At 51.1% G+C, this 22,157-nt stretch overlaps 9 protein-coding genes across 9 annotated transcripts; 6 read left to right on the top strand and 3 right to left on the bottom strand.

Annotated features, from left to right (window-relative positions):
• Positions 1-2,080: 2,080 nt before the first annotated feature.
• Positions 2,081-3,981, top strand: CC77DRAFT_1067544 (homogentisate 1,2-dioxygenase; the record flags this gene model as incomplete). The annotated part of the gene is made up of 7 exons (XM_018529006.1): positions 2,081-2,194; positions 2,247-2,292; positions 2,348-2,454; positions 2,505-2,549; positions 2,741-3,134; positions 3,187-3,558; positions 3,608-3,981. 7 exons carry the CDS (start codon positions 2,081-2,083, stop codon positions 3,979-3,981), a joined length of 1,452 nt encoding a protein of 483 aa, XP_018379167.1.
• Positions 3,982-4,224: 243 nt separating this feature from the next.
• CC77DRAFT_1026326 (tRNA ligase) lies at positions 4,225-7,230 on the top strand. The gene has a single exon (XM_018526238.1). It carries the CDS (start codon positions 4,545-4,547, stop codon positions 7,053-7,055), a length of 2,511 nt encoding a protein of 836 aa, XP_018379166.1. The 5' UTR covers positions 4,225-4,544; the 3' UTR covers positions 7,056-7,230.
• Positions 7,231-7,286: 56 nt separating this feature from the next.
• Positions 7,287-9,962, bottom strand: CC77DRAFT_976496 (WD40 repeat-like protein). The gene is made up of 4 exons (XM_018535944.1): positions 9,459-9,962; positions 8,878-9,402; positions 8,513-8,636; positions 7,287-8,409 (listed from the first exon to the last, which is right to left on the bottom strand). Exons 1-4 carry the CDS (start codon positions 9,897-9,899, stop codon positions 7,526-7,528), a joined length of 1,974 nt encoding a protein of 657 aa, XP_018379165.1. The 5' UTR covers positions 9,900-9,962; the 3' UTR covers positions 7,287-7,525.
• Positions 9,963-10,098: 136 nt separating this feature from the next.
• CC77DRAFT_1026323 (hypothetical protein) lies at positions 10,099-10,928 on the bottom strand. The gene is made up of 2 exons (XM_018526237.1): positions 10,440-10,928; positions 10,099-10,371 (listed from the first exon to the last, which is right to left on the bottom strand). Exons 1-2 carry the CDS (start codon positions 10,512-10,514, stop codon positions 10,168-10,170), a joined length of 279 nt encoding a protein of 92 aa, XP_018379164.1. The 5' UTR covers positions 10,515-10,928; the 3' UTR covers positions 10,099-10,167.
• Positions 10,929-11,171: 243 nt separating this feature from the next.
• CC77DRAFT_950203 (NADPH dehydrogenase) lies at positions 11,172-12,581 on the top strand (the record flags this gene model as incomplete). The annotated part of the gene is made up of 2 exons (XM_018535305.1): positions 11,172-11,616; positions 11,815-12,581. 2 exons carry the CDS (start codon positions 11,172-11,174, stop codon positions 12,579-12,581), a joined length of 1,212 nt encoding a protein of 403 aa, XP_018379163.1.
• Positions 12,582-12,904: 323 nt separating this feature from the next.
• Positions 12,905-16,380, bottom strand: CC77DRAFT_1100454 (hypothetical protein; the record flags this gene model as incomplete). Its single annotated transcript, XM_018530073.1, has 3 exons — positions 15,481-16,380; positions 14,107-15,415; positions 12,905-12,994 (listed from the first exon to the last, which is right to left on the bottom strand). The coding sequence occupies exons 1-3, from the start codon at positions 15,954-15,956 to the stop codon at positions 12,905-12,907; spliced, it is 1,875 nt and encodes a 624-aa protein (XP_018379162.1). The 5' UTR covers positions 15,957-16,380.
• A 946-nt stretch (positions 16,381-17,326) lies between these two features.
• Positions 17,327-18,421, top strand: CC77DRAFT_950256 (HET-domain-containing protein; the record flags this gene model as incomplete). Its single annotated transcript, XM_018535308.1, has 1 exon — positions 17,327-18,421. A coding segment is annotated over one exon (1,095 nt), but the record flags the coding sequence as incomplete, so codon positions are not given.
• A 1,177-nt stretch (positions 18,422-19,598) lies between these two features.
• CC77DRAFT_1100452 (hypothetical protein) lies at positions 19,599-21,195 on the top strand (the record flags this gene model as incomplete). Its single annotated transcript, XM_018530072.1, has 3 exons — positions 19,599-19,814; positions 19,860-20,567; positions 20,613-21,195. The coding sequence occupies exons 1-3, from the start codon at positions 19,771-19,773 to the stop codon at positions 21,193-21,195; spliced, it is 1,335 nt and encodes a 444-aa protein (XP_018379160.1). The 5' UTR covers positions 19,599-19,770.
• Positions 21,196-21,795: 600 nt separating this feature from the next.
• CC77DRAFT_950161 (hypothetical protein) lies at positions 21,796-21,981 on the top strand (the record flags this gene model as incomplete). Its single annotated transcript, XM_018535300.1, has 1 exon — positions 21,796-21,981. A coding segment is annotated over one exon (186 nt), but the record flags the coding sequence as incomplete, so codon positions are not given.
• Between the last annotated feature and the right edge of the window lie 176 nt (positions 21,982-22,157).

The following is a 22,157-nucleotide window of genomic DNA, read 5'->3' as shown; positions in this document are numbered from 1 at the left end:
AGTTAGTTAGAAACATGGGTTCGCCATGTTTTTAATTGGGCGGGAAACGCGGTTCCGTGTTCTAACAACCCTTCTTCTTCTTCTATCACCATCTCGCACTAAAGTGGTGTCGGTCTCGGAGTTGGCTTTGTTTGGAATTAGCCAGCAGGTAAGAAGAAGCAAAGAAAAAGTTTGGTTCACTACATGAATGAGCGGTCAGTCAGGTTCACTATAATGACGACACCATGTTTCCATTCCGAAGCCAACGACGGATTGGGGGAGCAATGAGCACTGCGAACTAAAATAACATGGGCATCTCCGCAAAACGGAGGAGTTTAGCAGGAATGACAGGATTCTCGGTATTTGATGCCGATGGGGGTGTGCGGTTTTGCGTATGTTTTTGTGTTGTTCGTGATGGATCATGTGTGAGGATAGTGTGAAGATGGAGGGGAGTTCCGTGAGTGGACGGTCATTCGGGCTTTTTTGTGGCGCAGATGGAATGATGATTCGTAAGGCGAGCCCAAGCGTAGAGTATAATTGTTGTGGCTTTTGGCGAGGGAGAGAGAGAACGGAAAGCGGAAATTCCATGGACGTGTAAGGGACGTGATTATTGGACTGTTAGACGCGTCGTCGTTGTCGCTACTGTAAGCCTCGTCTCGCCTCACGATAGCAAGGCTACAGATTACTGGACCGGAGCTATGTTGCAGAAGGATTCATCAAGTATTCCATCTATTCTACATCATTCTAGACCGCAACAACTGCTCTAACAGTCGTATATACCGCGCAATGTTGACGCTGTCAATGTCCGGATTGAACGTAGTGCACTTCTGCATCTAGACTACTGCGAGCTCAGCTGCTCTGTACCACGCGGTCGAACTTCTTTACTCAAAGTCCGATTCTAGAATTCGCAGACGAACAAACGGCTCGACTGGCGATTTCATGCAAGATCAGGAGAGTTATCACAACGGGTAGGCAGGGTTGGCCTCCTCAGCTCTTGGGGATCAGCTTCGCATTGAGGATAGGCGAGGTCCGTTGGCAAGACCGATAAGCCCTCGCGAGCGTAGGGCTGAACTGAATTCATTGTGGCGCTGACGTTTCTGGACTGGTATCATGAGGATGGATGGAACGGGAAGGATGATTATAGTGATGGTGTGTTGAATAATCTTTATTGGGGTGGTCAGACGGGGAAGATGCGGAAAGGAATGCGATGGGGGATTGTGACTGCGAGATAGCACGTTGTTTTCGAGCCGTGTTCTGTACCCAACCATCCTTTGAGACTTTCGCTGCATTGTTGTTGTTGTTGTTGTTGTTGTCGACTTGACGGAGAAGTAACACGATCTCGTTTTGGCGACAATCCTGACTCAGGTACCTAGGTACTTTGTAGATTGAGCTGCATCGTGGGGCTAAGCGAAATCCTCATGAGCCAGAAATCTGGGGAGGATTCTCTACCTAGCCACTGTGCATGCGGCGCAGCATGTCTAGTATCGCGAACTTCTTCATGTATCTGCAAAGTCGCTGTTGTGCAACAACACGACTTGTAGCATTAGTAAACCATCACCAAGCCCGAGACAGCCGCCTTGCCGTTGCTGACTTTGTACTTACAAACTTCTTTACAAGCAAAACCACTGCTCCACTGCAGGGTAATATCAGCGAATCGGGGCCGCATGAAGTCCGTTCTTTCCCGGCGTCGCAGGGCCGTGGAGCTACCCCTCTTCGACCCTCATCGGCAGTTGCGCATCTCACTCCCAAATCAACCTCATCGCTGCGCACAGCCAGGCATGACGACGAGAGCTCGTTTCGGAATCATCAATGATTGGACAATGCGCCGATAGGATTCGTAGGGAGGGGAACTTGGTGACCGGATATTCCATCCTGCACGATGCGGTTTCCTGCGACATTGTGGGGTCGACAAGTGTGGGGTCGTTGTGAAGATGATGCACTTCTTTTGACGCCAGACTTTCTGGTCTACCAAACTCTTCCTCTAAGATAATCTGCACTGTCGCAGAGAACATACCTAAGCCTAGTCATCCGGTCTAATATCTTAGTCTCACACCGATCTTGCGCAACACTTGGACTGAGCGGTCACGAATACAGTGTCATCATGCCTGAACCACTCAAAGACCCAAAGGAGTACCAGAACATCTTCCACTGGGCAGAGACGCAGAAAGATGGAGCTATACCTTCATTTGGTACCAGGAAGAACGATCCATATGAGGTGAGCTGACATCTTGCCATGTCCAAGTTCGCTGCTGACAGTTGTCCTGTAGTATCAATCTGGGTTCGGAAATAGCTTTGAATCAGAAGCAGTGGCAGGTGAGGATCGCGTACATCCGACTGTCGCGACGAGGGATTGACCGATATCTCCCAGGAACTATCCCAAAGGGCCAGAACAACCCCAGGAGTGTCAGATTCGGACTATATGCGGAGCAGATGACCGGTTCTTCTTTCGTCGCTCCAAGGCATCTGAACAAGAAGGTTGGCTATCTGCGCAGAAGAATGGATATTGTTGCTGACGCCTCGATTAGGCGTACCTATATAGGGCGCGTCCGGCCGTTGCGCATCAAGGATTTGTAAGAAACCCTTCTTGGACATCGGCTATGACCCTTTACCGATGTTGTTGCCCTGCGAGATTCACCTCACGTCATCGATGCTTAACTCCGGCCATGTCATGCAAGGGCCAAACTGGGGTCGCATGGTCAGATGGATAGCGCGGCCAAACCACGAGGTGGTCACTTGTTCTATTTGCTGACAAAAGCTCTAGACGGATCTCCCCGACAACGAAGACACCGAGTCAAACTTCCTCCCGGTGAACAAGCGTGTTCATGTCTCTCCTACACAGCTTGCGTGGCTTCCGTTCGATACTCCCACCGATGGCGACGTTGATTTTGCCTCGGGTCTCAAGAGCATTGCTGGTTCTGGCGATCCTACGCTTCGCGAGGGTTTAGCTGTTCACACTTATCTTTGCAATGCAAGCATGAACAGGAGGGCAATGGTAAACTCCGATGGTGACTTCTTGATCGTACCTCAACAAGGAGCACTGGATATCCTGACTGAGTTTGGACCAATGTACGTGCAGCCAGGCGAGATTTGTGTTATCCAGAGAGGACAGCGATTCAGAGTCAAGGTCGAGGGACCAACACGCGGCTACATTTTGGGTGAGTGGTAAAGCCAGTCTTATACGAGCAGACGAGAAGCTAATTAGAGCAGAGATCTGGGGCTCACAGTTCCAGCTTCCTGAGCTCGGTCCCCTCGGCGCAAACGGACTTGCCAACGCTCGAGACTTTTTGCACCCAATTGCAAAGTATGAGATTGAACAAGAATCTTGGGAGATTGTGTACAAGCTAGCCGGCAAATTCTTCGTCAGCAAGCAAGAACATTCGCCCTTCGACGTCGTTGCGTGGCATGGAAACTATGTACCATACAAGTACGATCTGACCAAGTTTGTCAACGTGGGCTCGATCTCGGTTGATCATATTGATCCTTCAATCTTCTGCGTTATTACCGCACCTTCGCGCGATCCAGCAGCACCGCTTGCGGATTTCCTCATTTTCAGCCCGCGTTGGGATGTGGCGTCGCATAGTAAGTCATCAAGATTCTGGGTGTGCTAAAGATGCTGACTGGATTGTAGCCTACCGACCGCCATACTACCACCGTAATGGAGCGTCTGAGCTCATGGGTCTGATCTACGGCGAATATGCAGGCCGCTCCGATGAGTTCCAACCTGGAGGCATCAGCTTCGAGTGCGGTTTCGTACCCCATGGCGTTGCCTACGAAGAGTTCAAAGCAGCTAGCGCAGCACCGCCTCCCGAGATGCAGATCTCCAAGGGTGCTATTGCGTTCATGATGGAGAGCTCCAGGATGTTCACCATTACCGACTGGGCTTGGAATAGCAAGAAGAAGCACGAGCATGACCCAAAGATGTGGGATGATCTGGTAGACAACTTCTCGAAGCACAAAGATGAGGTTGAGAAGATTTTGGCGCAGGGCGTGAAGAAGCTGTGATGAAGTTGTGTAAGGTCAAGAATGCTGCGCAGTAACTTTTGTAGAATCTTGGAACTATCTTCGCAATGTACAATGAATGCCAAATATCATGCATGATCTGCTGATGCAGATTTCAAGATGGCGATGCAATGGAAAGAGATACCTCTCAAACGGGCTTAGTTCCGACCCCGCGCCGCGGAAGTAAGCCCCTGCCACAGCCACAAGTGATCTCATCGCGAACGGGCCAAACATTTCTAGAAATGACTCCCAATTGACTTCAACGCGACTGCGCCTTTGCCTGCGCCCTTTCCATGTTTGTTCTTGCAACTTGAGCCTGGTAAGGAACGCCCTTGTGCTCATCCAATGTTGACTCACCGCTACTGCGCACTTTGTCTTGCCTTTCTGTTTGCTGCCTGACCGACCGAATGATCGCTCTTAAAACATTGTCCCCGCTTGCACACATTGGCATTCCACCACACACCACTTTTCGCTTACCCGTAGCCTTCCTCCAGATATCCAGTCCACTGAGAAACCTTGCTCGCGCCTCACCTACTTCTCGACGCACCTTTCGAACGACCGCGATCATGGCGCACCGCGATCAAGCACCGTATGCGCCCCAAGATCCCAAAGAGATTACCAACCTGGTTCATGCTCTCGAAGCGCACCAGGGCAAGAAGGGCAATGGCGGCTTCTCGGTCAAGAAACACACGTTCTCGCTACCCAATGGCCGGACCGTCGACTCATGGAAGATGAACGATTGGGACTACAAGAAAGCGAACCTTCCGACATACGCCCGAGGACTGTTTACATACAAGAACCGGGAAGGCAACTACGAGATTGTCACAAGGGGGTACGACAAGTTCTTCAACCACGGTGAGATTAGGAAGACTGAGTGGAAAAATGTGGAGCAACATACTCAGGGTCCATACGAGCTGAGTGTCAAGGAGAATGGCTGCATCATCTTCGTGTCTGGTCTAGATGATGACACGCTACTGGTGTGCAGTAAGCACTCGACTGGTCCACGAGGCGACGAGCTCAGCCATGCCCAGGTAGGTGAGCAGTGGGTGGAGCGCCATGTCACGAGTGTTGGCAGGAAGAAGGAGGATCTCGCCCGGACGCTTCGATCCATGAACGCGACGCTCGTGGCTGAACTATGCGACGACGATTTTGAGGAGCACGTCCTAGCATACACCAAAGACCAGGCTGGTCTCTACATCCACGGTATCAACCTAAACCTGCCCGAGTTCGCAACGTATCCCGGCCATCTCGTCGACAAGTTCGCGGACGAGTGGGGTATGAAGAAGGTCACATACGTAATGGAGAACGACATCAAAGAGGTCAAGAAGTTCTTGGAGAAGGTCGCAGAAACGGGCAACTACGAAGGCCGCGACACAGAGGGTTTCGTCATCCGCTGCCAGGCACGCGAGTCTGAGGGTGCGCCATATGTAGATTGGTTCTTCAAGTACAAGTTCGAAGAGCCGTACCTCATGTACCGCCAGTGGCGTGAGTGCACCAGGGCTCTGATCGCTGGCAAGCCACCACGCTACAAGAAGCACGAGGCCATCACCAAGGAGTATCTGGACTTTGCCCGACGGCAGTTTGCCCAGAACAAGGACCTGGCAAAGCAGTACAACGCGAATCATGGCATCATTAAGATGCGCGACGACTTCCTCAAATTCTGCGGGACGACTGGTGCAGACATCATCAGGCAGGAAATGCAGAACGGGCCCGTCGAGAGCAAGAAAGCGGACCGAAATATTGTGCTCGTTCCCATTGCGACGATTGGATGCGGAAAGACGACTCTAGCTCTCGCTCTGGTGAAGCTGTTTGGTTGGGGTCATTTCCAGAACGACAACGTCAAGGCTAAAAAGGGACGTGGTCAAATCTTCGCAGACACCATCTCTTCTTTGCTGGTCACAAATCCCGTCGTCATTGCCGATCGCAACAACCATCAGAAGCGCGAGCGGGATCAGATTATCAATGATATCTCGAAAAACGTGCCTGACGCCCGGTTCGTCGCACTGCACTACGTTCACGATCGATCCAACTACGACCGCATTCGACAGGCAACACAGACGCGTGTGCTCGATCGCGGAGACAATCACCAGACTATTCAAGCAGGCTCGAAAGGCAGGGATGAGATTGTCCAGATCATGGAGGGCTTCATGTATCGCTTCCAGCCAGTCGACCCTTCAGGCAAGCCAGACGATCTGTTCGATCTCGTCATCGACCTGGACCCGACTGTCGACTCGCGCGAGAATCTCGAGACGATCATTGGCAAGATGTTCGAGACGTATCCCGCCCTATTCGCGGGCAAAGACATGCCAACTGATCCCGATATGGACGCTGCCATCCAATGGGCCATGAACGACTACACACCTGACTTCAAGATGGACCTCTCAAACAACAAGAACGATAAGAGGGGCAACAACCAAAACCAGCAAAATAGCCAACAACGCGGAGCCAACAACCAGCAAGCTCAGCCTGCAAAGCCAAAGAAAGCACCACGCATGGAATACTTCTCCGTCCGCCTCGACACGGCTCGCATAAACTCCATCCTCGATTCCCTGTTCAACGACAAAGACGCAAACACTGCACGCATGTACAAGCAACTCAAGCAAACCCGGCGTGTGCAGAATGAGTTCCACGTCACTCTCATCCACCGCGCATCTGCGCCCCAAAACCAAGAGTACTGGGACAAACTCGGCAAACTGCACGACGCCTGCCAGAAGACAAACTCGAGTGGCGCCTGGGAGCCGGAGCTGGGTACATGTGACGTCTTGCTTGAGCGAGTCGTGTGGGACGATCGCATCATGTGTTTTGTTGTCAGGTTGAACGGATCTGGTACGCTACAGGTAGATGATGGCGCGGCGGGTACTGCGACGACTGAGGAATTGCTGTTTGAGACGGTGAACCCCATGGCGCATGTTACGGTTGGGACGGCGGATCAAAGCATCAAGCCCATGGAGAGTAATGCGTTACTCCAGCGCTGGCTGAACGGAGGGTCTGGAGGCGATACGGGGATTGGCGAGGTTAGTGTTAGGGGGAGCCAGGTGATTAAGGGGAGTGTGAGGGGTGTGCTGGGTCGGTCGTAGGTTTTCGGTTTCGGTTTCGATGGTGGATCAGAGTGTGAGCTCTGGACGTGTGGGATGAATCGTTGTTAGTGGATTACGATATTATGAAGGGTGTGGGGTTGGATGTTTTAGTTCAAGCATAGATACCTGACGGTTCGTGAATGATGGGAAAAAAAAAGTTATACGTTTACCTCTTGTGATTCCTGCGAGTAGTGTCAGGGATTCATAGCGAATGTAATGGAGTAGGTGTGTGTGTGAGCGGCATTTTCCTATTCAATCTAAATCTGTGAGTACATTTGTGATATTGCACAAGAAGTGACGGATCATCTATAAATTCATCTGGAACAGGTAAAAGCCGAGTCGAACATGTTCCAGGATGCTGATACAAGACACTCAGAAGACGCCATGTATCTGAGTGAAGTTTCCACCATGACCATCTATACAAATCCCAGGGGGAACCTCAAACCCAAACGTCCCAAACAACACCCAACCTAATACACAGCAGGAAACACGCCCACCCTCCCACCATCAGTAAGCTGCGTAGTCCCATTGACATAGGCCCCACCTTTACCAACCAAGAAAAGCATCAATCCGCTAATATCACCAATCCCGCCCATCCTCCCCTGCGGAATCTGATTCGTGCCATAAACCGGGTGTATACCAGCCGTCATCTCACTCGGATAAGGCCCTGGACAAACGATATTACTCCTGACACCCCACTCGGACAAGAACGTTGCCATCATCTTGCCCAAGTGTGCAGCCGCCGCTTTACTAGCATTGTACGCCAGACCCGCGGATATCCAGCGCATATACGACGCGACTGACGCGACGGTGATGATGTGCGCCATGCGGTCGTCGTCGGTATCGATGCCGTTGGCCTCCGCGGCGGAAGTATCGCGCGCCCGCGCATTGCCTGTGCCTGTTACTTTGCCCGGAGCCCATCCGCGGCGTGTGTTTGCTGCTTCGAGGAGAGGGAGGAAGGTAGCGCTGACGCCGATGACGGATTGCGTGTTGATAGCCATGGCTTGGGACCAGTCGTCGTAGCCGGCGACCATGGTGTCGGCGAGTTGTTGGATCGACTCTGCTTTGTAGATGTCGGCGCCGTTTTTGGGTCCGATGACACCCGCGTTGTTGATCAGGACGTCGACATAGCCAATGTCCTTCTTTATGGTTTCGGCGGCGGCCCGGACAGAGGTCAGGTCTGTTACGTCGCAGGGGATGCCATGGACGGAGCCGCTGCTGCTTTGCGAGGTGCGCGGTGTATTGGATTGGAGGTTGTTGGCGGCGTTGTCGAGCACGTCGGCGCGCCGGCCGAGGAGGTATACGCGTTCAGCGCCATTCTGGTGTAGGGCGGATGCGATGGCGAGACCGAGACCTGATGTAGTGAGCTTGCTGTTGACCGTATGCTTCGAGCACGCACATGTCGGGACGTGAGGGCGCGGGGCTTGGTGGGGTAGCTCGAAGCTCGAGGGACGTACCGCTGCCTCCGCCTGTTATGATTACTACTAGTCCTTTCGCTGAGAAGAGATCGGCTGGCCTGATTGGCGTTGTTACATCCATGATGATAGAGTCGTAGATGGTGTAGTGGTAATCCGAAGGTATCTCGAAAGAAAGTTACCTCTATACGGAGTATAACGTCGGACTCGGTTTACTCCGACATATTTCGATACGATTGCGTCACAGAAGACGGGAAACAAGCCCGCTTTGTAATGATGGTTCCGAGGGATATACTGTGCGTGAACTTTCCAATTATGGTGGGTATCATATACGAACCTGCAGACCTAATGCAACGCCACTCTCGTTCTATCCTGCTCCTACGACAAAACTAGCTGATGCCCCCGACAATCTTCAATCCCAGGTTTTCCGCCGAATACGCCAGTATGTACCGGCATGGATGCCAGGCGACATGTAATGCCGGTGTTGGAACATCAATCGTGTGTACAATCTCGCCAGTATGAACGTGCGCAATACGAATCTTCTTCTCCTCTTTGTCGTCGGAGCCAGCAGTGACGTAGCTGCCGTCGAAGGAGAAGTCGACCGACTTGATGATACCGCCCGTCAATTCCAGCGTGCGTGTGCATATCCATTCCTGTGTATCCCAGAGCGAGATGAGCGCGTCACCGCCACCAGCCGCCAGATACTCGCCGCTGGGTGATAGTGATACGGCGTAGCATGCCGAGGTGTGAGCATTGAGTGTGAGCGTATTCTCAAACGACGGGTATTTCAGGAGTCGCACACTGCCGTCGCCGACTGTCGAGTAGAGGTGGTTGCCTGACCAGTCGAAGACGCATTGGTTGGTTTGGTAGACTTGTTGGTGCTCCGAGACGACGCTGAGCGTCGATCGATCGATGGTGGTGAGGAGATTATCCTAAGAGAAATGTTAGGACGTGCGGTATCCACGAGTTTTGCGTCATGCGATCACACCTTTCTTCCTGCGACCAGTCCGTTGCCATCTGGTGTCCACGCCAGCGTAAACGGGCACTCGCCAACCTTGACTTCACCCACGCTAGCTTTGGACCGTATGTCCCAGAACCTGACCATGCCATCTGAAGTAGCGCTTGCCAGCTCGTTCTCGTTGATTGGGTGAAAGGAAACGCGCTCTAGCGAGGCCGTCGTGTTGGGCGTGCGCAACTCAGTCGAGTTCTTGGAATTGGTCTTTTCAGGGTTCCAGATGCGCAGTGTCCTGTCCGCGGCACCCGTTGCAATAAATGTACCAGACGCATTCCAGGATATTGAGCGGATGTAGTGCGAGGTGGATACGGCGTTTGGGCGGGGACTGTCTTGGTAGACTGATGTTTTGAGCTTCCTGAAGTGTTCGTGGAAAGCGTCTGACTTGATTGAGCGCGCACGTATCGGGGGCGCCATGGTCCGTTTGGTAGCAATGCGACAGCCGTGTTGTGTCGTGTATGGGTTGGCGCTCAATTCAAGAAGCTCAAGCTCATGTCACACGGACCATGCTTCACCAATTCACCAACCGGAGCTCAGGGTCCTTCACAATGCGACAAGCAATGACGTACCAGCATATCTTGAATCGCCATGTAGAGACACAAATACATGGATATGCGCACATTTGTCCTTGTTTGGGACTTGGTTTCTCATTAAACTATCTCATTGCAACGTGTATGGCTGCCGTCTATTGCTTCTTACTCTCAGCACCCTCCTTCTGCATGCCTTCGCAGCCGACGAGGTTTCCTGCCTTCTCCTCGATGCCTCCCATGCCTTGTTGGTTGGGATCACGGTTCGCTGATGCCGCCTTCATTGCGTCGACGGCTTGCGACTTGTCTTGCGCGCCCGATGCCTTCCATGCCTCAGCACCGGTAACGTTTCCGATGGTCTCCTATTGACAAAGTCAGTATACAGCACTGCGATAAAGCATCTGCAGGACAAGGCATCATCGTGTCATACCTCAGCAGCGCCCTTGACGTATTGGGCGTGGGAAGAGACAAGGCCAGGGTTGTTCGGTGCAGGTGGTGCAGACATGTTGGTGTGTGGTGTGATGATAGTGATTGTGTGGGAAGAGGGTTATGAGTAGGTCTGACTTGTCAAGAAGATAGTTCAAAGGACGTGTAGATGGTCGATAAACTGCAGTAGGTAGACGTCTGGATACTATATGAGAGAGCGGTTACGTTGACGTCATCAAGAGCACGTCACATGGCGACGCGCTCGAGCTCACGCGTGGACGTAAGCACTGGACCCTTCTTTTGCGACAGCTCTGGTTACAGTCTCGTTCAAAATATGAGCGTTTCCACTCAAATCGCACGGCTGTCAACGATGGCGTCATTGCCTACTTCCCTTTATTCCCGAGGGCGGCTACATGCGCTCGGAATGAAAAACGTCGCAGTTCCGCTCACGCAAGTGGCAAGGCCTGAGACATCCGGGTGCTTGAGTATGCTTGTACGAAGCATTGTACACATGGGCGATTTTGAAGATCGACATCCTTTTGTAGGACCACCTGCTGATTCAGGCGCGTGTCCACGTACCTCGGTAACTATCTAAACTCGTTGTTACTTACAAATCAACGACATTGCGTGCTCTAGCACAAGTAGCTTCGGTATTTCCTCTAGCATTGCCTTCTGTTTCTACCATAAACCTTTGCACATCAATCGTCGGACCGATTCTCAAGGCTCAACACCCAACATGGCACCACAAGACTACAACAACGGCGTCCCAGGCCTGCCCTACTTTACCCCAAAACACATCACTAGTCCAGGAACACCAGCTCCCAATGCCCAGCAAAATGGGTCAACGCCGACACTGTTCACATCCCTCACGATCCGCGGCACCACACTGCGCAACCGTATCTTAGTAGCACCCATGTGCCAGTACAGCACCGCATCTGAGGGGCCGACCACAGGCGCGTTGACTGATTATCATATCGCAACGCTCGGCCACTACGCCCTCAAAGGCGCGGGTCTAGTCTTCATAGAAGCAACCGGTGTGCAAGCCAACGGCCGTATATCGCCAAACTGCCCCGGTCTATGGAGCGACTCCCAGATCCCCGCACTACGAAGAGTGTCGGACTTTATCAAAAGCCAAGGAGCCCAGAGTGGCATCCAACTAGCTCACGCAGGAAGAAAAGCCAGTACGTGCGCGCCCTGGATCGCTGGCGCACAGAAAACAGCTGGTGGGACGAGGAAAGTCAGCGTAAAAGCCGACGTCGATGCAGGTGGCTGGCCATCCAACGTCGTTGGTCCCATGGGCGGCCAAGAATGGGCTTGGGATGAGAAGGCAGCAGACGACGAGAGCAGCGGATATTGGGCGCCTCGAGCCTTGAGCGAAGAGGAAATTGGCGAATTGGTCCAAGACTGGGCCGCCGCAGCGCAACGAGCAGTCAAAGCCGGCATTGATGTGATTGAGATACACGGTGCGCATGGCTACCTAATCCACCAATTCCTCTCGCCCGTCACAAACCAACGAACGGATAAGTACGGTGGTTCCTTTGAGAACCGCACGCGCATCCTTGTTGAAATCATCAAAGCGATCCGTGCCGTCGTCCCGGACAGTATGCCCGTATACCTCCGCATCAGCTCTACCGACTGGATGGAGGAAACAGAAAAGGGCAAGAAGCTCGGCTCCTGGGACGTCGAAAGCTCAATCCGCCTCGCCAAACTGCTGCCAGGCCTGGGTGTGGATCTCCTCGATGTGAGCAGTGGGGGCAATCACCCGGAGCAGAGAATCAACATGTTTGATTCAAAAGACTACCAGATCAAAATCGCCGCGCAGATACGCGCTGAGCTTAAAAAGGAGAATCTTGGTCTCTACATCGGTGCCGTAGGTCTCATTACTGAAGCGGAACAGGCGAGAGATATCGTCGAAGAAGGTGGTGCGGCGGATGCGGCGGTCTCCCAGATCAGCGATACAGAACTTGCAAAGGAGGCTAGGGCTGCGGTCAAGGTTACTGGGGGTAAAGAGCCGTTGGCCGATGTTGTACTAGTTGCTAGGCAGTTTATGCGCGAGCCCGAGTGGGTGTTGAGGGTTGCGTGGCAGTTGGGTCTGGATGTTGCGTGGCCGAATCAGTTTTTGAGGGTAAGGTTTCCCAAGCTATAGATCATGTAAAGGTCCTTCCGTAGAATTCAAGAATGCGACAGCGGTATAGCTGGATGTTGATATTGCATCTATTTGGGTGTTGCAATTCACTGTTCAAACTTTGTAATGCACGAGCGTGTTAATGGCTTTGGGAGTTTAGTGCATTCGAGCTATATCTGGGTGGCAAAAACTAGCATTCATCTCCAGCGACGAGCTGAGTAACAGCGTAAGCAGAGTGAAATTTCCGTACCCTCACCGCTGAGCCTATCACCTTGTCCGGGATCCACACGATGAGACTGGATTCGGTTGGCCTGGAATTGAGCATGTGTTGGATTATAGCATATTTAAGCGGGTATAGACTCTAGAGCGTTGAACGACTCAACCTGCTGAGACAGGAGCCAACATTCAGTGCGCCCAAAGACGAGCTTGAGCCACTGGAGAGGCGTAGTATTGCAGCATGCCACGATTTTGAGTTCGCAAGAGAGGATATAAGACGTGGTATCTGTGTTAATGGAGTGCTGACAGTAAGTGGAACGACTGTATTAGACTCTCAAACACGGCGCTGCTATGACCTTGTGACCAGCTTAGGATTCCTATAGGAATGGGGCAACTTTATGCATAGACGTCATATGGAGATATGGATTCAAAGAAGAGCTAGTATTAGACGGTGAAAAGGTGGCTGGATTTGATGGTAGAACCAGGTGGCGGAGATTCATGCATGCCGGACAAGCTGCGACTTTGCGTTCGACGAAGCCGGCCATTCCCGAGACATCGTGAGAACCCTAGACGAAGCGTGTCTAGTCCAATCTCCCGAGCGGCCCTCAGTCAAGAGGCGCAACTTCCAGGTCTGCTCATCGCATACAATAACGCCGGCTGCCCATAGAGTCCTTGCATGATTGTCTCCCTAATACTTTTAGGGTCTTCCGCCTATTCACCTCACGCCACTGGCCCACCTATAATGCTGTTGTCTGACTGCGGATCAAAAGCACCACGATCTACTCGATAGATAGAGCACTGCCTCGGGCGAGGTAGACTTCAATGTCGATTGTGACCTGTGAAAGCCTCATAAATGAGTTCATAGTGGATAAAAGACCTACAGCACGCTATAGAAAGCCAGCGTTTGTTTGCAACTTTGTAAATATATTCTACTCCAGTCACATTCACATGCCACCTAACCATACACCTCCCCTTCCACGGGCCACCCAACCTCCCCAATCGAGAACCCACATCTCTTCACCACACTCCCATCCTCTTCGAGCCGCTCAACCGAACCCCATTTCAATCGCCCCTCACCAAAGAGCCTCTCTTCACCTGTATCCACATGGCAGGCGGCCGCGATCCCCAAACTACAACTTCCCACAACAGGGATCCCTTCCTCCAACCACCTCCGCCCAACCCCCACCATCACTACCAAAAAAACTGCAGCAAAAATGATAAAGATGAACAGCGCTAGTGGCGAGTATCCGCACGTAGCGAAATCATGCCAATCATCCCTTCCCCATTCCCCCACCTGCATCTCCGTACTCTCAGCTACAGTCCGACTCACATTTGCCCACCACTCGACGCTAACAACAAAGATGCTCTGCGATGCGAGCCAGTGTAGCAGAGCACCTGCCAAGATCATAGGCGCACTGTACCGCCAGGGCAGTTGCAGGAAGTACGTTGCGCGCTGAGCGCCGCGCGGATGCGTGTGCACGCGCAGGCCCTTCCTAGTCTTGGCAAAGGACGACCATTCGCGTGCAGCGAGCATGGAAGTAAGATGAGCATTGCAGGAGAAGTATATAAAGGACAAAACTAATTGGGGAGTGTTTGCAATCAGGACATTGGAGAGGAGTCCGGCGGTGCGGATCATACGGCGCCGGATGCCTGCGAAGGTTATGAGGGTGTTTTCGCTTGGCTGACCGAAGCCGAGGGTCCATATGTCGGATGGTTTTGCGCCTTTCATGTTAAAGGAGGCGTAGATGAGCAGCGCGGAGCAGATGATTAGACTTAGAGCGGCGGTTGTGAAGATGGTGATTGTGCGGCGCCGCGAGACAGCGGCGAGCCAGCGCTTGCGCGATAAGTGGAAGGGGCGCGGCCCGAACGAAGAACTGGAGAACTTTTGATGAGGCGTTACATCATCCTTAGATAAGAGGGATGAGCCTTCGGTGACTGGGTCAGGGTGAGACAGGAAGCTGACTATGGCATCGCCGATGCCGAGGAGGAGGTGCTCTCTTGTCGAAAAGTATGTGGTAATGATTAGCAAAGCTTTGCAAAAATTTGTGAAGATGACCAGGGCCGCGATCGCAGCGTTGAGGCGCAGTTTGCAGTGTTCTTCCGTCTTTGTGCTTAAGCAGTAATCGACTTTCCGCTGATTCAATGTCCAGTTCTGAGGGTTGTTGCGAATCCCCAGAGCATCGACATCGCAGAATTCGTACTCCTCACACCTGTGTCCCAACGTACTAGATGTGTAGTATTTGAGACACTTCAGGCTGTCGCCGCATATCCAGGAGTACGGGTCGAGGTTTGTGGCGTCCTGGCCTCCAGTGATGGTAATTTCGCCTCCAGATGCGAAGTCGAAAATTTCCCCTGCTTCGGAGGAGCTGGTAGAATTAGAGGTAATCACGAGGAGATTACCTTGAGCGGATATGAAGGAGCGAGCGTACGCATCGATGCATGAACTAGGTTCAAGGCGCTGGAGCGAACCAGCTTGATTTGCGTTCCAGAGCTGTTTGTCCACAAGCTCACTCGGAAATGGGCCGTACTCCCCCGAGTCGGGAACGGTAAGATTATTGGACGACGAAAGCCACGCCTCGTTCGTGATGTAAATAAAATAAGAGTTTCCTGAGAGCGTTGTAAAGACAACAGAATTGTAGCTGCAATTCAGGTTTTGCGTGAGTGCATGGTCGGCATATCGTGATGATCACTGGGTCCGACCTACAAGAGATGTAGCGGTATTGATGATACGCCCAGCAGTAGCCAAATCCACAACCTCCGCTTCGCAATGCTGCGCAGGTTGCGAATGCTAGGCACTCCGATATCCAGCCATGTCCCTCGCGCATGCGCATCATCCACCTCCGATCTGGTAGGCGAGGACAAACATTGCATAGTGTAGTTACTGCCGCTCAGTATGGCAGAACTGAAGATGTTGATGATAAGATGGACGCCGATGTTCAAATTCTTGGTCGTCTCGCAGGAGCCTTCGTACAGCACAGCACTCCCGTACGTCATCCCGTGAGTCACAAGCGCCCATATAGTGATGATGAGATTTAAAAAGCAGACAATTGAAGTCGCGAGGGCTGCGTAGAAGATGCCCAGTTGCCATTTTTCATTTCGGGGCAGCAAGCTCTTTCTCTTTTGCTCTGATGGATCATTAGTCTCGGTAGAGTGGACGGGTGTGTACTTGGTGTTCTCCATGGCTCGAAACTTCGCGAAGCGTTGTGGGATAAAGAGGGAGGCCTGCAGTTATACTCAGCGCATCTGAGGAGTCCTTCTCGTACAGCCCAATCTTTAGCTTTACGATTTGTTTGTCACTGGACCCACGTGTCGCCTATCCCGGTCTTGCCTTGACTATTTCACTAAGGAGTGTAGACTTGGCACCGGGTCCGCTTTTCGCGAAAGAAGAGCTCAGCCCCAGTACGACACCTGATGCCTGCCGCTTTCGTGTTTCCTTTCCTTTAGAGACTCGACGCGGCTCCAAACCTTTCCCGTTCTAGAAATTGGAGGTTCAGCTGCCAACCCTTGGCAATATCAGTATCGCATCCGAAAGATCCAAGTAGGCGGATCTGTCAGTTACGAAAATCAGTGCAGTTCTTGGCAATTCTCGCTTCAAGATCCGCATCATACGCTTTTGTAGATGATTGCGTGCCGAGGGGAAGGTGCCTAGTCGGAGCCTCGGCACATCTTGGTCTTAGACTCGCTTAAATCCGGTTTCCGACAAGCCAACACTCCAGACACGATGGTAAATCTTGTGCCCCATGGCGACCGGACGGAAGCGCGTTAGCCCGCTTGGCTTTCATAATTGTAGAGCCCAGCCTCCACATCTGGCGAATTCTGCCCAAGGTAGCTGAAGTAAAGGCAAGATCGTACAACTCCCTGGATCTCTCTAGAGTTAGACTATACGCTCTACTAAGAACAGAGTTCACTCATAAAGGAAGCTGGCAATCTGAGTTTAATTTATTGATTTGATTGACGTGCTGGTAATAAGACGCAGGCACAACGCTGTTAAGTTACACTGTATTGTATCGCAGTAGAAGTGTGTTCCCAGACGCTCACTTAGCTTCACTGTATGCAGCTGTATATTCCAGCTGCATTGAAATCAGCGTTAGTCTAGATCGGGTGTAGTCCAAGCGTTGGGAAGGAGCGAGTTTCTTCGTACACCTGAGCCGCGCTCATTACTTCTTGCGAAATGTCTACTTATTCATCTTGAACCACATCCATGTCACTGCAGTAAGCCGAATATATGACCTAATGATAGGTACTTCTCATCAGAAACCTATACTCTATGCCACCCGTCCACAATGAGGTGCCGCTAGTGTTGTTAACGGTAACGGGCGCGATTAAGCAGCTGCGCGCTGCCGTCCACGAAGCTTTGTAGCGAGCCGTGCTGCCAGTGATTGCGCCTAACACCGACAGCGCTGGCACGTGATGATGCTGACATGGATAGTGCGCAACCTTGGGAATAACGAGCTCCACCAACAGTTTACACTTCCGGAGCCTCTGGCGATACAACACTATCCTTGCCCATAAAAATGAGATTAATCGACTGTCGCGGCGGCTCGCTGCGGATGCAGGAGTTCATCGGACGCCCGCCAATTCCCTTTGCTATCCTCTCGCATACCTGGGACAGCGAAGAGGTCAACTTCCAGGCTTTCAACGACATCGCTACACGCACTGCGGCTAAGGGCTGGACAAAGATCGAGCGCACATGCCGTGAAGCCCAGCGATGCGGGTTTGACTACGTCTGGATAGATTCATGCTGCATCGACAAAACCAACAATGCCGAACTGAGCGAGTCGATCAACTCCATGTTTCAATGGTACAGCGAGGCCGACCTCTGCCTCGTCTATCTTGCTGACTTCGATGCCAACGCTACCGATAGCGAGCTCGACACTGTGCTGCATAGTGCTCGCTGGTTCTCACGTGGATGGACAATGCAGGAGATTATCGCTGCGCGAGCCGCGCATTTCTACGATCGTGCGTGGTGCCAATTCGGTACGCGAGAATCTCTACGCGACATACTCGCATATATTACGAACATTGATGTAGAGGTTTTCACCCCACCTGAGGGCCCGGATGCCATGAGTACTCGTGACCTGCTTGATGCTATTCCCGTCGGCCGTCGCATGTCATGGGCAGCATCTCGTCAAACGACCAGGCCTGAGGATATGGCATACTGTCTGATTGGTCTGTTTCAGGTCAACATGCCAATGCTCTACGGCGAGGGTGGAGAACAAGCGTTTATTCGACTCCAAGAGGAAATCATGCGCGACAGGAATGATCTCAGCCTATTCGCATGGCGAGCAAAGGATTCTTCAACGCGCCGTGGAATTCTCGCCCGCAGTCCGGATGAGTTTGCTGGACTGCGTGATCTTCAACTCGAACAGGACATCAAATTCAACCCAGACTTTGCCATGTCTAACAAGGGACTGCGCATCAATACCTTCTTGAAGCTTGCTGGAGACAAGTTTCCTGGAGAGGTCATAATGCCGCTACACTGCTATACTGAGATACCCACGGATGCGAGTGTGCCGCAAACCGGAGTGTTTCTCAAGCATGAAGGCGCAAGCGTGTATGTCCGAACAAGGCCCCAGTCGTTCGCGCTACTGACCGATTCGACGCCCGTCTCAAGCAGTAATACAATTTTCATATCCAAACGTGTGCGAAGAGCGGTAAACACCGCAGTCCATGCGAAGCATCCGAACGAAAATGGCAGCAATCTCGGTGCAATCTATTTCGGAATCACAGGCGTCCAGTCCGGACACCATGTCGTACCCAAGCTGATTGAAGTCGAGCCCAAAGACCTTTGGGATGCTCAGAATAACTGCTTTCTTACTCGGGACTTGCGAAACTTGACCGCATTTCTTCGATTCCACGTTGTGGGGCTAGTCAACTACCCAGGCGAGTTTGTAGTAGTATGTGGTTTCTCTGAAAAGAAACCGCCGTGGGTCTTGTTAGCCGATGCAACGGAGGAGCTGTTTGAGGCCGCGGTAAGCCATGACTTTCGACGATTGGCCAATCTTGGTGCAGAAAGAGGAAGTTTGAGGCCTCGGCAACAGTATTTGCGTGCTCTTATGGGTAGCAGTACCTCACCAGTCAAATATGCGTCGGCAAAGCTACAGTGCGATCAACAGGCACGTAATAGGGAAACGGCTTTATCATTGAAACTCAGCATCTCCAAGGGTAGCCGAGCGACCGGCTTCTTATTTGGACACTAACCCGATTACTAGGGAAGTATAGACTGCATTTGCCTACAAGGCTGTTTGCTGCCCGTACTGCCTCTGTTCATTCGCTTTGATGTCGTGGTATATCACAAGACTATTATCGCTATACATTGTTCATTACCACATCGACTACATCCTTTTGTGAGAAATCTATTCCTCGATAAATTTCATCGATATTTCTTTCTATTAAAGCGATGACTACACTTGACATATGCCTCCCTTGAGGGGTAGATGTCACACTCGAACGTTAACTATCGTCCATACTATATTCTACAAATAACGCTACCTAAAACACTCTACTGAGTCTCGATACAAACATCACATCATCAAATGCTCTGCTGGTTGCGACATACGAGGCTTTAATTTCGGGCCGTGACTGTCATATATTCGGGAACGATGAGATCCCAGACAAGGAAGCGGGGGCAATGGGTACTTTGCGTTTGATGACGAAGCATGCTGTGTGAAGGACTGCGGTCAGATCGGTTGATTTGGTGTGTGGAGCTCCTCGACACCATTAGCCGAGGCTATCATCTCGTAATGCTCACCTCTCCTACCGCATTCCTGTTCGTGGCGTTGGCCCCCAATGCGAGCCCGTTTCAGCTTAGTTGGTTGGTGTCGTCTAACGCTTGGCTGCCGTACAAAAACGCATTTCAAGAGATCTTCAACCTCACTTAATCCCTCGATACATCTCGCTACCCGGCTCAGGCGCTTTCGCAAGGTTCAGATAAATAACTAGTTTCCTGATCTCTCCTTGCTTAAGCTTCGTGCTATCGAAGTCACCATCAACCATGAGTCGCACGGCTGAGCCCGAAGAAGAGATGACAGAGCTACCGTATGTGTGCTCACTAGATATTTGAGCGGATAGTGACCTTTTTAGGCGGCAAGACATGAACATTGCGCTCTTGGACCGTCTAGAAGACGAAGGAACAACGCCTCCCAGACAGCGCGGCTTGAAGATAAGAAACTGGATACGTCAGCTACGGTTACAAATCCTCCCCATCAGGATATGCCGACCCTTTGCCTTGAAGAGGACTTCCGCAGAGCGTCGTAAAGTCGCAATATACCAAAGCCGAAGATTGGCGATACTACACGTGCTACTACATCTCATCCCGCTCGGTGGAGCTATAGCGCTCCTCTACCTACAATGGTCGAGCTTCTTTCTTAGCTTCACTTCGCCATTTGATCCGACTATCCTACAATTCTTCGCTAAATTCCATGAATTGCTTATGCAATTCTCGATTGTGGAAATAACAGCCTGTATCATCCGCACCGAAGCTTTGCGTAACTTTGTACCTCTAGGGGCATTATCCGGCATTGCGCAGGCAACGCAGCTGTCGTACATCTGGTCCTTGGACTTTATTTCTATCTTCGTATCTCCGACTCTGTGCAGTTGGCGCAAAGTCCTGTTTGTTACAGCAATACCGACCTTACTTATCAGTACCGCTCTGGTCGGACCTTCGACCGCAGTCCTTATGATACCTCGCTCGGGTAGTCCTCGTGATGGCGGGAGTTTCACTTTGTACTCGAATGCTTCGTACGAGCAATTTCTCCCCTCTTCTATAAGCAGAGCGAATGGTCTTCACTTGTGAGTTCTAGCTCGTTCTACATGCTCTCACTGACTCTCACGCAGTGATTGGAAATCGATTCGCCCTTCAATGATCCAGTATGATCGGCGAAAATATTCATGGATCGAGAACGAAAGCGCGGTTGAGGTAGTTTCTGAGTACGAAAACCTAGCCTCTAGGCCATGGGAGCACGGGCATCTACGGCCTGTGAGAACACGATATGATGACAACAGTATATCGCCAGCGGTAATCAGCAACGCGACTGCGCCGACTGAGTTCATACGGCATAAGTTCAGAGAACTTTTTGAGACGTACGACAACTACACATTGTCGGTGTACGCTCCACAACCCGTCGTCCAAGTTATCTGCAACTCAACTTCTCAAAAGTCCTTTGAATCGGACACTGAAGTAAAATACGTTGAAGATATCACGCTCAGAACTGTTAAAATATCGACGCTTGGCACGTTGATCCAGAAGCTGAACAATTCTGGTGAAACATACACTCATGAATACAATGTCACCATCTCATCTTTTGAGCCTGTATGGATGGCTGCGCCTGAGCCAAGATCACAAGCATGGGTCGGCATATTCTTCCAACACATGTTACACGGGGTTAGGCTATACTTCTCTAAACTCGGTCTGTACTAAGGCGAGGTAGACTAAGCGGTAGTCCGTGAGGTATCGTATAGAATGATCAGGTGGAAAGGAGTTATTGTTGTAACTAAAAGGATAAACAATACTAATTCTATAAATAATAGAATAACTAGTTAATAATCTGTGTAAGAGATAAACTATTTAAGTTAACTATAACAAGTGTAATAATAAAATCTGTTTATCCTTTATACCTATTGCAATCTATTCCTGCTATCCTATCTATTCTAAGTGCATAGGATGTTTGTGATAGCTCCGCTATCCTAAGTAGTTCTGCTATTCTAGATAGTTAGCCTTAGCGGGATGTTAGTCACGTAATCTAGGCCCTGCCTTTAATTATTAAGCCTTTGTTGTAGCTTCCTAATAGTCTTCCTTTATGCGACCCGCATAAAGAAGCAATTCCTTATTACCTTGTAATATTACCTCCTCTCTTAGGCGTATTGTCCTAATACCCTAGATTATTATTTTCCCGCGCCTAGTCTAGCGGCGGCGGTAGAGGTTTAGGTGTTCCTGTAGTGTTATAACCTCTCTTCTTTTCTTTTCTTACTTCTTCTAACTATGCCTAAGGTTCTGTCTTCCTGCTGTTCTCGCCCCTAGAGTTCGACTCTTAAGCGTCGCGCCTGTGCTAACCGTGTAAAAGAGCAGGGTCTAGAGATAGCTTTCTGTTGTAAGCGCTGCAAAGAGAAGAACCTTCGCTATTTTGTAGATACCGCAACAAGTCGCTGTGCTAGTTGTATTTTAGTAAAGGCTAAGTGTAGCCTGTTTGTTTCTAAGGAAGAGTAGGAGAAGGTTTAGTAGAAGAAATAGGAGAAGCGTCTTAAAGTTACGCGTTTAAAAGCTTAGCTAGCTTAGAGCAAACTTAAACTTCTAGAGGCTAAGGCGCAAGAGCAGTTATTTGCTAATTAAGATCTCGCTATTTTAAATCTTTAGGATCGTGCGAAAGAGCAAGCTAAGAGGAA

The sequence above is a fragment of the Alternaria alternata genome (genome assembly GCF_001642055.1).
Source record: "Alternaria alternata strain SRC1lrK2f unplaced genomic scaffold CC77scaffold_38, whole genome shotgun sequence".
Taxonomy (NCBI): Eukaryota; Fungi; Ascomycota; class Dothideomycetes; order Pleosporales; family Pleosporaceae; genus Alternaria; species Alternaria alternata.
Note: the sequence above shows the minus strand (reverse complement) of the source record. Positions and strands in the feature narration are given on the sequence as shown.

Excerpts from the sequence above, each read along its gene's own strand:
- CC77DRAFT_1026326 (XM_018526238.1), top strand. The coding sequence starts at position 4,545 with ATGGCGCACCGCGATCAAGCACCGTATGCGCCCCAAGATCCCAAAGAG.
- CC77DRAFT_1026323 (XM_018526237.1), bottom strand. The coding sequence starts at position 10,514 with ATGTCTGCACCACCTGCACCGAACAACCCTGGCCTTGTCTCTTCCCAC. Across the intron at positions 10,372-10,439 it reads ACGTCAAGGGCGCTGCTGAG|GAGACCATCGGAAACGTTAC; the intron begins GTATGACACGAT and ends CTTTGTCAATAG.
- CC77DRAFT_976496 (XM_018535944.1), bottom strand. The coding sequence starts at position 9,899 with ATGGCGCCCCCGATACGTGCGCGCTCAATCAAGTCAGACGCTTTCCAC. Across the intron at positions 8,637-8,877 it reads AAAACCTGGGATTGAAGATT|ATACCTTCGGATTACCACTA; the intron begins GTCGGGGGCATC and ends CTTTCTTTCGAG. Across the intron at positions 8,410-8,512 it reads CATAACAGGCGGAGGCAGCG|GTCTCGGTCTCGCCATCGCA; the intron begins GTACGTCCCTCG and ends TCACTACATCAG.